Raw genomic sequence first — 14,665 nt, forward strand, 5'->3', positions numbered from 1 at the left:
GATTGTAGAAATCTGGTGCAGCTCTGCATAGAAACCAATCAGCTTCCAGATTTTATTGTCAAAGCGTAATTAAACATAATGAAGTTAGAAGCTGATTGGCTACCATGCACAGCTGCACCAGATTCTGTGTGCTCCAGTTTTAGTAAACCAACCCCAACTCTGGAGCTAGACCATAGAATATAAAATTGATAGGTTGAATTAAAAAATGCCGACCAGCCTTTGATCTACTCTACATAAAAGCAGTAGAACAAGTGTTCCATTTCCTAGAGCACTATGGTTGCTACGAGGCCTTACCACGCTCTTTTCTTTGAAAACACATCCATTAACAGGACCCAAGACATGAATATGCTCTCAGCTTTTTGTACATACCTGTCTTTCTTCCTGAGACTCTCCATTATTCCCAGTGCTGGGAAATCCACAACCCTCCCCAGGTTTCCACGACATGATTTTTTCAGCCTTACATGACTTCAGTCACTACCAGGATTCTCACTTCCTGTCAGTGGACCTTTGGCCTTCTCCGTCTTCATTAGTGAGCCCTACTGGTCCATTTCACTTAGACTTTTGGAGGGCCCTTTAACTACATCCCTTTTTGCATTCTTTACCTTCTCCACCTATCTTTAGTCACCATCTCACAACCTTTGAGGATTACTGTTCCAACAAAGGGGTTTTTCCCCAAGTACTTTCCAAAGCCTATAATCAATTGAACACACCCCCCTCCCCGCCCCCGAGGACCACCAACTACTCTTTATAACAAAATAGGAAGCTGACTTTGACCGTACATTTACTCCAGACCAACAGAACAATATTATCAGGTTCACCCTCAAATCCTCAATTTGCATGAGGATCCAGGAAACCAGTTTTAATATTCTGACGTGTTGGTATCATTACATGATACATAAATTTGCCATACATAAATTCTTCCCAAACACTACCAATCATTGTTGGAGATACCAGGAGGAGCGGGAAACAATGCTACATATCTTTTGGTCCTGCCCTGAACTTGATTATTACTGGAGAGAGGTCTGGAGGATTGTCCAAAAACTTACAGATCATGTAGTTCTGGATGACCCGACCTTTTTTTTTCTCCATGTTTCTGACATCCCAGATAAAATTTACGAATTATATTTAATTCATCGCCTCCTCAAAGCCCTCAAATCTTGCATCCCTCTTATTTGAAAGCACCCGTAGCCACGACCATTGGTCTCTGACTTAACAAGGTGAAAGAAATAAATAAGATAGATGACTTAGTCCTTACAGCACAGCATAAGTGTGAACGGTATTCCAAAACCTGGACATTGTGGAATATGGTTGTCTACTCTGAAGAGAGGAAAGCTGTTTTTGATGTATAAGCTGCTGAACAAAGGTTGCTTAGTGATGCCCCCCTGCTGGGACACACCCACAGTTAGTATATTTCTTTTACAACCTTCCCTCCTCCACCCCCCTCTTTCCCCCCAACCACTATCCATTCCCCTCCCTTCTTTCTTTCCTATGCCCCCTCTTCTCCCCTTTCATGTCTTGTCTTTTTTATATTTTTCCTCGCACCAAGGAGTATAGACAATATGGTACATTAAACTACGCTTCAGTGCAATCCTCTTGTCATTCTGTGTAATGTAACCTGTGTAATACCACTTGCTGGCTCCTTTCTACTTCCTTCCTGTATGCAGCATCACTTCCAGGTGCAGTGTGCTTGATGGCATCACATCCGGTACCGCCCAATGCGTTCCATCACACGGACATTCTCAAGAGGCGTATGCCTATATTTTGTGTACTGGTATATCACTAACTCTCTATTATTGTTTTGTTGACATGGAAACTGCCTTTCTGGTTAAATAAAATATTTGAAAAAAAAAAAAAGTAGCAGAACATAATACATTGTAACAATATTGTTGCCATGTGCTTATAATTAAAGCCCGTAGCTGTTATTTGCAGTGTTGTTGATACACAAACTAGGATACAGGATAAAGATGATTACAGTAACAGATTAGGTGTGGTAGGGTAATCTCAGCGCGTACAAGGTATGTCCAAATTCTAAAGATTAGGATTTTGTGGGGCATACCTTGTATGCCCAGGGCTTGCCAACCTCACCACACCACTGCTAACAGGACAAGTGCTGCAAGAAAACAACTCACACTGCACTTGGAAAGGTGGTAACTCTTTGATGGTGGTGTTGGGGTGGGGGGGGGGCAGGAAGACACAATGTCAGCAGATGTCAACAGTTAACAGTAAATCAACTAACACCTACCTAAACACCTATCTTTATCTACATTTCTTAATCCATGTACACAGCTGAAATGTCACCGAGGAATATGGCATACAATAATCCCAGAATTTGCCTCCAAATGTATTTTGGAAACCGGAAATGCTTTGTGTTTGATTTTCCCACCACCAATAAAGAATTTCTTCAGAGACTGGAGGAAGTCCCAGATGATGAGCTCAATAAGAACTTTGTGGATCAGTGCAAAGAATTCTGTGACTACATCTGGAAAAATGCTGATACAAAGAGAGTGAATGAAACAGTCATAGTGACCGGACACAGTGAGTTCATCAAATGTTTCTTCCAAACCCATTGTACATAAAGGGGTTCGTCTGTGGGAGGCTAAATCATTCACATCAGTCTCTGCACCAGAGGAGCTTACACTCTAATGCCCCCACCACAGTCAATCACAAATTATTATTTCTATTGTTTTTATAGCTCTGACATATACCACAGTGCTGTACAGAGAACACTAAGCCAGTCTCAGTCTCTGCACCAGAGGAGCTTATACTCTAATGTCCCCCCCACAGTCACATACTATTATTATTATACATTTATATATCCCTAATATATATCACATTTTCTGAAAAAAAACTGTAAATTCTGCAGATGAGCAATGGTCTTGGTGTTATTAAAACATTTCATCCAACTTTTCCAAGAGATTGCCTAAAAATTTGACAAAATTAGCCTAACTGCAAAATATGCAAATCCTTCTCCACTCAATAGAATTCAATAAAAAATTCAATTCAATTCAATAATCCTATTGCAAGTGCGATCCCTGGTATGTTAAAAAAAAATTATGTCACACCCTGGTCTGCTTTAGTGACTCATCACAACATTACAGTATCCATGGTTATTTCTTGTTATTTAAATTAGTTTCGCTAAGTTATAAGGGATTTAGCAAACATGACATTTGGATGCAAAAAAAAAAAAAAAAGTCATCCATTTGTCTCCTCATCTCAGGGTTGGGTGAGCTGGCTAAAATTTACACTGAAGCTGTAAGCTCCTCGAAGTTTGCCTGCATGGAGGACGCCGCGCTTTCTTTAGCTGAGATGGAGAACAAAGCGGCCGTCCAGGAAGCAACGCAGCACTATGAGGATAAGATGAAGACAGTTGGGTTTCCCACAGAAACTCTTGATGACTTCATGACTCTGAGCAGTCAGTATGAGGATGAAGCTCGGAAAATATTTCTGAAAAGGTCCTTCAATGATAAGGATCAGCAGTTTCTTCGGGAATATATGGTAAGATATATTTTTTTTATTGGTTTAAAAAAAACAAATAGCAAGCAGCTAAATTAGCTTTTTGTTTTATGTAAAGTCTGACTTGTGATATACTATTTTCATCAGATAGACAAGGGGGGAGGGGGGCAGGTAAAATATTGATTTATTCATTTAAAATCCATAGCTAGGCGAAATGTATTGTTTACATGTTGGATAGAGAGGGAAAGATTGAAACCTGCTATCCAGGCTCCATTAGAGAGATTTATCTTCACTTCCTATATTACTGATATTTTTCCACAGAGGTAAACTCAACAATAGTAACAGCAAAATCAAAGTTTGTGAGATCATTTTTAAGGGGAAAAAAAAAAAAAAGAAACAGACCAAAGACTTTGTCTGCGTTATATCGGCTTCTGCTGTTGCCTGATCACCCTTAGCTTGACTACCAATTCCATCAGGTCCCATCCCTCTATCTTCATATTCCTGATAGATTTTTTTTTTTTTTAAGTGACTTAAAGGTTTGGCTTTAAAAAATAATAAAATAAATAACAAACCTATCATACTTACCTGCTCTGTGCAAAAACATTCCCCCAGTTCCCCGCCGGTGCTCCTGGATCCTTAACCATGACAATGACCCCCAATAGCAAGCTATTATGTTATGGGGTCACTGGTGTGTGCTCTCTCCCGAGCCCTGCTCTATGGGTCCGCAAGACATATAGAGCCACGGCTCAGCCCCGCCCCTCGCTCTGTCCTCACTGGCTGCGATTGACAGCAGTGGGAGCCAATGGCTCCTGCTGCTGTCTCGGCCAATGAGGAGAGTGAGTCCTGTGACAGCTGAGGCTCTTGTGCACATTGCTGGATTGAGAGAGGGCTCAGGTGAGTAATAGGGGGACCAGTGACGGCTGCTCCATTAGGGGCACAGGGGCACGCTCCCCCCCTAATCCATGCGCCCGGCCCCTAAGCTACATGCAGGCTGCCACATGCATATATTTCAATGGTTTTTTTTAGAAGCACATGATGAGGCTCTAATTGCCTTCAAAAAAGGGTGGGCTTGGGCCGCAGGGCACTGCACCCTGAGCCCACCCAGTTGCGTGTTAATATATGCTAATGTGTTCCTGCTTCTCCTTCCAGCCAATCAGAAAGCGGGTCCTGAGACCTGATTGGCCAGGGAGTTCAATGGTGTTCCCTCAGAATCGGCGACCTGTCCCTAGCTGGAGCGAAGGGCAGCGTGCGAAGGGGCAGCAACAGCCACTTCCAGGATCCAGCACCGCCTAGTCATCGGAAGTTAAGGCACGGATCGCCGCCTTCCTGGGGGGTGGTTATTTGCCATCCCCCAACCTTCCCCGGGGGGGGTGTTTACCCCCCCAAAAAAAAAAAAATTCAGCACCAGCCACCACTGTGGGGTGAGCAGCACAGAGAAGGTTTTTTACATTCATGCATAGGATGACAACCACTTTAAGCTGTTTTTTGGCCCTATTATTTCATCAGGCAGGGCTGCAATGAGCTTCCCAAATCGATTTACACAATTATACAACATTTGCTGTTCTGTAATACAGTTTTAATTGGAGTTTTGTTTGGATTACTTTTGAATTAATGGAGCTTCCAGTAAAAAAGGGGCATTTCTGAGGTTTGCAATTTTTTTAAAAGTTTGATTGAACCGTAAGTGATTGAACTTTTTCAAAATTGTATTAATCTGTAGAAACCAGAAACACAAAAAGAAAATATTTTGTATAAATAGTTCTAGAAAAGAGATATTCCTTTTAGGACCAACGTTTGTTTGCCTTAAAGCTCCACTGTTGAAATCCCATCGGGGTTACCAAAAATAATGGTTTAGAGGAGGCACTAAATCACAACACTTAACATGACCAATGTCCGTATATCTCCCCACCATCAGGAAAACATACAGAAGAAGAAAGAGGAATTCAGTGTCATGAATGAGGCAAAGTCTCGGGAGGTATGTCAGGCTCTCATTAAGAAGCATTCAGCGGACTTTGACAAAGCTTTGAAGGAGGGAGCATACCACACCCAGGGAGGACATGCAAAGTTCAAGGACGGCTTGAAAGCCATAGAAAAGAAGTACAATATGCAAAGTGGAAAGGGTGTAAAGGTTGGTGGACTTACATCATATAAAAATTGTTTGAATGTATCATAAAATTACAGACTTCAATTCTTGATTGTATTATGCCCTTTGGTCTCATTATCATTAACACATACACATATCATTGTTATTGTGACCCATTTCGCTTGCTTCTGGGTACCCCTGCTTATTAATGAGGAACACACATATTGAGAAATAAGTTGCTAAGGTATTGTGTCACGGGATCACATAGTAAATACCACAAGGATATGTTTTGTTTGTCTATGAGCATATAACCTTTAGAGAGATTGACTATTTGTATGCTCCCATATACTCCAAACAAAATACTTCTCTACTGTGCTACAGGCGGAAGAGGTGCTACAGAAATTCATAAAGTCCCAACAAAGTTCTGAAATTATAATTATACAGGAGGACAATGCTCTCAATCAGAAACAGAAGGAAGAGGAAGGTCAGTGGTTTATGTAATCTCATTTACTCATTTCCTTGAAAAAAGAGAGGCCCAGAGTACAACCCAAAGCCATAACGGAGGGCCGGCATGACAGGGGTTAATGGGGCTTTAGGAACCCGTGGTTAGGGAAGCAGGGGAGTGTAGTGGGTGTTTAGGTGGGTGGAGCCCTGGAGGGGGAAGTGACGTAAGACGAGGAAGGGAGGCTGTATCAGTCTGCAGGGGAAAGACAGGAACAGCTTCCCACCCTCCCGCCCTACATGTTGTGGTAATTTTTCGGTTGGTTTGGGGGATTGGTGCGTCCCTGAGGAAAAGTGGAGCACCTGACGGGGTGCAAGGTCCTTTTAGGTCATATGGGCACATAAAAGGTGTGGTGTAGGGACCCGTCTGAGGTACGGCTCCCTGTTGGTAGGGACCCGTCTAAGGTATGGCTCCCTGTTGGAATGGGTACCTGCTAGTTGTCTCCTAGTTGGGGGTTCACGACTGGAGGCCTTAGAAGTGACTAGCAGGTACGGTTCTGATTTATGCCTATTGGGACCTTGGGCTCCATTATCATTAATAAACTGTATGTTATGATTAAAAGGTTATTGTTATGTTAATTTTTGGTTATTGACATATTTGGTTAATAAAACGGCAGCTACAGCCAATTTACCCCAGTTATGTGTGGTGTTTCATTAGAGGAAAGGGGGGTGGTTTTATTGGCATAGCAGGTAACAAGCCATGGTTAATACCATAGTCATGTAAACAGTTTATACACTGCACATTTTAAATAACTGTATTTGATATCTGAAAGTCAACCGCCAGGAAAAGTGTTATTTTTTGACTTAGCCAAACTACAGACTAATGACTGTATGATAGCTGCCAAAAAGTGCCGTTTTTTTTTTCTTTTGTATAGTATCCAACTTATCTTTTGGATATGGGTGAGGATGAGAACTCACTCATTTCAAAGTTCTCAAATCTGAGAAACCTAGTTAGCAGACAGGAAGATAATTTTCCCCAGCAGACTCAGTATATCATCTGCCAAGGTTTCCACTACCATTATTGTTTTGCAATGCGTACTTGTCAATCTGAGCATGTAGCCATTTCCTATTGAAGGGCCAAAGAGGTACATGCCATATTTTTCCTTTTTCCCTATGCTGATCCATAATAAAACATGTTATTTTTCAATGTTAATCTTGTTTGTGCTTTATGTCAGAGGAAAACGCAAGGAAAAAAATTGTGGCAATGGAAGAAGAGTTGCAAAAGTTGCAGGAGACTCAACAAGAACAGAAGATGGAAGAGGAGAGGGACAATGTGGAAAAGACCTTTAACCAGCTCATGCAGAAGATGGAGGAAGACAAAAAAATATTGAATGAGGCACTGGAGCAAGTCAAGCGACAGAAGGAGAGGGTAATGCAAATACACATTGTGCAATTGTCTCGCTTAAAGTGATACTAAAGTCTCATTTATTTTCATTAAAAATAACAAACATGGTATGCTTACCTGCTCTGTGCAGTGGATTTGCACAGAGCAGCCTCGGTCCTCCTCTTCTCGGGTCCCTCTTCGGTACTCTTGGTTCCTCCCTCCTGTTGAGTGCTCCCACAGCAAGCAGCTTGCTATAGGGGAAGCCGAGCCGAGCTGCAGCTTCATGAGTCCATACAGACATGGAGCTATGGCCCTACACTGCCCCCTTTATCTCCTCATTGGCTCAGCAAATCAAGGAGGGGAGTCTCAGACAGACAAGTCTCTTTTGCAACATGGCTGGATCTAGATGGGGCTCAGGTGAGTATTAGGGGGGCTGAGAGGGACTGCTGCACACAAAAGATTTTTTTTATCTTAATGCATAGAATGCACCTTCTGCCTTTACAACCACTTTAAAATGATTATAAACAATCACCTTGTAAAACAACACTTTCAGTTTAAAATAGAAATAAAGGCAAAATGTTTGTGTATACATATAAAAAATTAAAAACGTATTTTTTTTATTTTTTTTATAAGGGATCACATACCCTCTCTTGTCAGCTGCATAAGGAGCTTGAGAGCTAGAGAAGGGGAAACAGCGGGGGCGTGTCAGGACATGATTGATCATTGGAGGAGAGCAGGTTGAGTTCCAGCATAGCTAGAGACCTGACACGGTGTGTTCTCCTCCTTAGTGTGGTCAGTTTTTAATAGGAAACAAAGGGACTGGCAGGAACACCAGTGATTTTAACACAAAGGAAACAATACAGAAAGAACAGGAGACTTTATCATACATGTACATGGTATTGCAGGCACATATCAGGAATATGAAATGTTGGGTTCACATTCTCTTTAAAGCCTAACTCCAGCTGAGTTTTTTTTCATTTTGGATGGAGTGGGGAAGAGTTCAAATTTTTGTCAGATTTTTATTTCTGTCCATGGTCACATTTGGGAGATTTTGTCTCACTTCCTGCCCCTGTTACACTCCCAATGAAATCCTTTTCTTGGAGCTCAGTGAGGGACCTAGGATGACCCCTCCACTTTTTTCCATGCCTCAGTCTATAGAAAGTAGAACTATGTCCCCCAATGGACATCAAGAAATTGATTTTAACGAGGGAGTGAATTAGTGAGTACACAAATTCTATTTTGTTTCTTGTCTGTTGAAGGGCGTGGGAACTCAGAACATCCAAAAGTAGTCCAACTGATGAGTGGGCAATAGCAAACAAAATGCTAACAAGCCCAACAAAACTGATCTGGGGACTGTCTACACCCACAGGAAAATTAGAGATGCAGGAGAATGTGAGGGAGTGTGCACAGAAGCTCTGTGGTCAACATCTACATGAAATTGGCCACAAAGTCTTGTGTGATTGCAGTAGAGGACCTTGATGACAAGACCCACCAATGGTTGTTGTTCCTAGATTGACATGGGCATTCCACCCCACTAGAACAAAGTAAAACTTGCGTCAGCCGCCAATGGTGCTTATTGTGATGGACACATGCATCCCCCACTAAATTGTCTGACAGCAGTCATCCTCCAACAACTTGGCTTGACCCACCTATAAGCATCTAGAAATTTTGGTTGCAACCCAAGGCTTATTTTCACTCTTTGTTCTCATCATCAGCCATGCCCTGAGTGTGCATTGTCAGCTGTATTATAATAGAGGTGGAGAAGGAAATGAATGCCAAAAGGAAACATCAGTGAGGTAGTTGGATATCATTATTGATAATGTGCACTAAACTGCTGCCTCAACATTTCACTAAATTGAGACTTCGATAACAGAAATACAGACACACAATGAAAGTGGGCCAACCACTCACCTGCACAAGTAATAGACGGTATCTGTTACCTGGCTTTCGATTGCTAATAAAATGCCAATTTAATTTTTTTTTTTTTGTAACCATAAGTTTTTATTCAGATCAGATACTCAGATACTCAGTTTGTTACAATTCTTTGAATACCAGGATACCGAAAGTATAGCATTATGGCAGAATTGTCTAAACATCAATGAATGAATATCACCCCTTATAGATGTGTCAAGGCTTGAGAATGGCTTCTCAAGCACGTCACTGATTATGGAATGATTGAGCACTATGGGGTTCATTTACTAAAGGCAAATCCACTTAGTACAACAAGTGCACTGCAAGTGCACTTGGAAGTGCAGTCGCTGTAGAACTGAGGGGGACATGCAAGGAAAATAAAAAAACTGAATTTTAGCTTGCACATGATTGGATGATAAAATCAGCAGAGCTTCCCCTTTTTTCAGATCTTCCCCTTAGATCTACAGCGACTGCACTTCCAAGTGCACTTTCAGTGCACCTGTAGTGCAAATTGGCTTTACCCTTAGTAAATCAACCCCTATGTTCCTTATAAGCCATCAGTTTTTCTAACAGGCATTGTGTATTTAACCTGGATATCACCTCCATAATTTTGGGAGGAATCGTTGTTATCCACTCCTTTGTGTCACGGTTCCATGCACATTGATCCGCCGCTGGGTTTTACCTCCCGTTGGAGCTGATCAGGTTCCTGCCAATCCACCCTGAACCTGCAGTACGTATTATTAGGTCGGTGCACCTGTGGCTTAGCGTTTGAGCAACGTATCTCCATGCTGAAGCTGGAACCTCTTGTTCCTCTGGTGTTTGCTGTTCCGAGTATTCCCTCATTCTGTGTGTTGTTTGAACCTGTCTTTGTTCTCAGTTCCCTTTGGTTTCTGACAGTGGTTTCCTGTATTTCCTGTTTCTGTCTATCTCTGCTTAGACTCCTGTGTGTACCCCATGTCCCTCCAGCATGTTACTTGGTAGCACTGTGCCCACACGGGTGTGCTAGAGAGCCGCAACCTGTTGGCTGTCCACACCACCAGTGGCTCTGGGGAAGAATGTGTTGGTCCTTAGATCCTGCGACTCTGGCACACCACCGTTGCCTGCGGTCACACATCTGTAAGGACCCATACCCAGGTACACCTGGTTAAGTGTTGCATTGGCTGCTAGATCTTGAGCTACAGTCCCAGGTGATTTTACCCTCTGATCATGAAACTTAGCAATTGCAATTTGGGCTGCAGACAGGATGAAAAGAACAACTGTTCTAAATGATGGGGGGTTGCCCTCAATCACAATGCTTAGTAAAGATGAAGCAGGTGAGAGAGTTGTCTTAGTCCTTGTTATGAAGGAAAGAAGAGAGGATATCTCCTTTTAGAACCCTTGAATTTTAGTACAGCCCCACAGAATATGATAAAGATTGCCTATTTGTTGGCAATTTCTGCAACAAAATGGGCAAGTGGCTGGGTAATATTTATGCAACCTATAAGGAGTTATATACCATCTATGGAGAATCTTTTGTGAGTTGTCCCAATGGTCTATACATGCTGATGATGAACTATTATGCCTAATTGCTTTCCACCATTAGTCCAATGGGAATGTCTGGTCATAAAATGTAAATTATTTCCACCTAATCAACTAACAGAATGTTTCCTTTGATGCTGCTCTTTTTCACCCCACATTTTCCTAAAATCCCACAGTGGGTAGAGGAGATCTTTTGTTTGGGAACAGTCTAATTGCCATATCAATCTAACTAAACTTGATGTGTAACACATCATTAGGACCTACAAGGTTCCTTAAATCAAGCATCACTCCTGATAATACCAGTTATCTTATGGCCAGTGACATAAAACACTGGGGAAGGAACCAGAGACCACTAATTCACAATTACCAAATCATCAACACTCAACATCATGAAATGTATTCAGCACACAATAACAGCCAATTCTGCTTATTAAATGGGGTATAAGAAAAAATGTGAAAATATGGGGCCACAGTTAGTGACAAGGCTTTTAATCTATTATTGTGTTCTCGTTACTAAGTAGACAATCAAATGTTTGTTCCAAACAGTATCAAGACTACATATCAGAAAAGAACTGTTGTTATAGATCTACTGTATCTATCTATCTATCTATCTATCTATCTATCTATCTATCTATCTATCTATCTATCTATCTATCTATCTATCTATCTACATACTGACTCCTGATGTGTTCTTAGAATCAGCAGCTTTTCATGGACCAGGGACTTCCGAGGCATGCCAACATGTACCGTGAGCAGATCAAAGAAATACAGGAAGAGCAAAAAGAACAGAGCGGTCCGGCCTGGTATAAACCCATCGTAGACACTTTCAAGGACGTTGTTGTTGCTGTGATTCCAGGATTACTTGTAAAGGGAGGAACAGTGCTCAAAGAAACAATAAGCAAAAAATATTTTAATAATTAAGAATGGGCAGGTAACAAGTCTGCCCCAAAACAGGCCAAAGAGATTATGAGACAGAGCTATGATAATAAGACAGCTTCATTCAAAAAATCCCCCTCCCCCACCTGCTCTATACTATGACAGAATAAAACCTGCCCCGCCCACTTCTTAACTGTTCATCATCTTAATGAAAAAAGAAAGCAGTAGAAAGGAAAATAAACTCAAAACATAAACATGAAACTGTTCTCTAGACTGTTTTCTCCATATGATCCAGGAACTTTATCACCAATGCTTGGTTAGGCATGTGCATTTCGTTTCCTTCCGAATCGAAATTCGGACAAATTTTTCATTATTCGGAAATTCGGATGCATCCGAATTTCCGAATTACAAAAGTAAAGAATTTAAACGAATCCGAAAAAAAACGAATGAATTCGAAAACATATTCGAATCGAATTCGAAAACATATTCAAATCGAATTCGAAGACAAATTTGAATCGAATTTGAAAACAAATTCGAATCGAATTTGAAAAAAATAGAAAACGTTTTTCTAAAAAAAACAATAAGATAGAATATAAAATAATAAAGCAATAGAATATATAAATATAGAATTTTTTTTTTTTATTATTCTCTTCTATTTTTTTTTTATTCTTTTCTTTTCTATTATTTTATATTCTATAATAGTCTTTTCAATTCAACTTCAAATTCATTCTATACGAAATTCGAATTTCGGAACGTGGCTTCTGAAGTTTGAATTTCATATAGAATGAATTCGAATTTGAATAGAAAAGATTAGAACAGAAAATAATAGAAAAGAATAGACTAGAAAAACAATAGAACAGAATAGAAGAAAATATAATATATATATAACCATCTTCCGAAATTGGAATTTGGTACAGAATGAATTCGAATTCGAATAGAAAAGATTAGAATACAATATATTATATTTTTTTCTATTCTGTTCTATTGTTTTTCTATGCTATTCTTTTATATTTTCTATTCTATCCTAATTTTTTCTATTGGAATTCGATTTCATTCTATACGAATTTCAAATTTCGCAAATTGGTTATATATAGTTTACTTTTTCAAATTCAGTTAATGTTTTTTTCGAATTTGATAGTTTTTTTCGAATGTGGTAGAATTTCTTCAAATTTGACACTTTTTTTCAAATGTGGTAGAATTTTTTCGAATTTGATAGTTTTTTTTCGAATGCAGTCGAATTTTTTCGAATAGGAAACAAAATGAATTCTGAAAATGAATGTAACGAATGCAACGAATTTAACAAAACAAATTTAGTTAAATAACGAATCGAAACAAAACAAAACTAAACAAATTTTTTCATCCTGCACATGTCTATGCTTGGTTAAATTCTCCAATGTATATACACTATATTACCAAAAGTATTGGGACGCCTGTGGAAACTTCACACTGGACCTCATGCAACTTGGATTCTGTGCCTCTCCACTCTTCCTCCAGACTCAGGGACCTTGATTTCTAAATGAAATGCTAAATTTTCCACAGTCAGTGATGATTTGGGGAGCCATCTCATCTGCTGGTGTTGGTCCAATGTGTTTTATCAAGCCTGAAGTCAGCGCAGCCCTCTAGCAGGAAATTCTAGAGCCTTTATGGGATATTGTAAAGAGGAAGATGAGAGACACCCAGGGCTGGACTGGGACAAAAATTTGGCCCTGGACTTCATCCAGACCAGCCCACTTTACTCCAAACACCTGGTGTTGGCGCTTCAATCTTCTCGGCACCATGGTTGATATGGTGTCAGGATGATTGAAGCGCATTATTTCTATTATTACATTGTAATATAACATGAAATAGTTCAACTCACCATAATGCAGAATCAGTGGGAGCCCCGAGTGTTTCACCTGCCACGTCACTTGCCACATCGCCTGCCACCAGATGCAGTGTGTCACTTGCCACGTTACCTGCCACCAGATGCAGAACTTCACTTGTCACGTCAATTGTCAGCAGAGGCAGCTTGTCACTTGCCACGTCGCCTGCAACCAGATGCTGCATGTCACTTGCCACGTTGCCTGCCACCAGGTGCCGCATGTCACTTGCCACCATCGCCTGCCACCAGATGCAGCGTGTCACTTGCCACGTCGCCTGCCACTAGATGCCACATGTCACTTGCCATGTTACCTGCCACCAGATGCAAAACGTCACTTGCCACGTCACTTGTCAGCAGAGGCAGCTTGTCACTTGCCATGTCGCCTGCCACCAGGTGCCGCATGTCAATTGCCACCATTGCCTGCCACCAGATGCCGCATATCACTTGCCCCATTGCCTGTCACCTGCCAAGTCACTTGTCACCAGATGTAGTGCTACTACAGGACTTGATGGGCATCTCCAACCCAGCTCTGTACCCCCCCAACACACAACGTGACAGGGGAGGAGAGAGAGATACACAGCGCAAAATGTAGCATTAAAACAACTTGTATTCCACTTAAAGAACGTTACTGACAAAGTTAGTAGGGTAAAAGGCATTGAGACACTGTGCAAGAGTCCAGGCTTGTCATCGATCTGAATTAGGAGCCGCCACCGGGAACCGATCGGGCCAGTAGATGCAGGGCATCGGTGTGTACTACTACTTCCTGGTAGTGGTGGAACGCATGATGGGGCGGATGTGATGTCATCATCCGAAAATGATGCAAGATGTGGAAGGTGACGCATCCTTCAGGCCATCATTCCTCCGCCACCAGGAAGTAGTAGTACACACCGATGCGCTCTTCATCTACTGGCCCGATCGGTTCCCGGTGGCGGCTCCTAATTCAAATTGATGACAAGCCTGGACTCTTGCACAGTGTTTCAATGCCTTTCACCCTACTAACTTTGTCAGTAACGTTCTTTAAGTGGAATAAAAGTTGTTTTAATGCTACATTTGGTGCTGTGTATCTCTCTCTCCTCCCCTGTCTTTGAAACTGGCCCACTGAGCCATCGGCCCACCGGGAATCTCCCGGTAGTCCCGATGG

At 41.3% G+C, this 14,665-nt stretch overlaps 1 protein-coding gene across 1 annotated transcript in view; it reads left to right on the forward strand.

Moving 5' to 3' along the window:
* LOC141148235 (guanylate-binding protein 3-like) overlaps positions 1-11,924 on the forward strand; it is a 46,028-nt gene extending 34,104 nt beyond the window's left edge. The window contains exons 6-11 of the mRNA XM_073635484.1: positions 2,287-2,535; positions 3,218-3,495; positions 5,366-5,578; positions 5,915-6,017; positions 7,210-7,403; positions 11,484-11,924. Coding sequence (XP_073491585.1) covers positions 2,287-2,535; positions 3,218-3,495; positions 5,366-5,578; positions 5,915-6,017; positions 7,210-7,403; positions 11,484-11,708 — 1,262 coding nt within the window. The 3' untranslated portion in view covers positions 11,709-11,924. The remainder of the gene's footprint in view (positions 1-2,286; positions 2,536-3,217; positions 3,496-5,365; positions 5,579-5,914; positions 6,018-7,209; positions 7,404-11,483) is intronic.
* Positions 11,925-14,665: the final 2,741 nt, after the last annotated feature.

This window comes from Aquarana catesbeiana, linkage group LG06 (genome assembly GCF_042186555.1).
Source record: "Aquarana catesbeiana isolate 2022-GZ linkage group LG06, ASM4218655v1, whole genome shotgun sequence".
Taxonomy (NCBI): domain Eukaryota; kingdom Metazoa; phylum Chordata; class Amphibia; order Anura; family Ranidae; genus Aquarana; species Aquarana catesbeiana.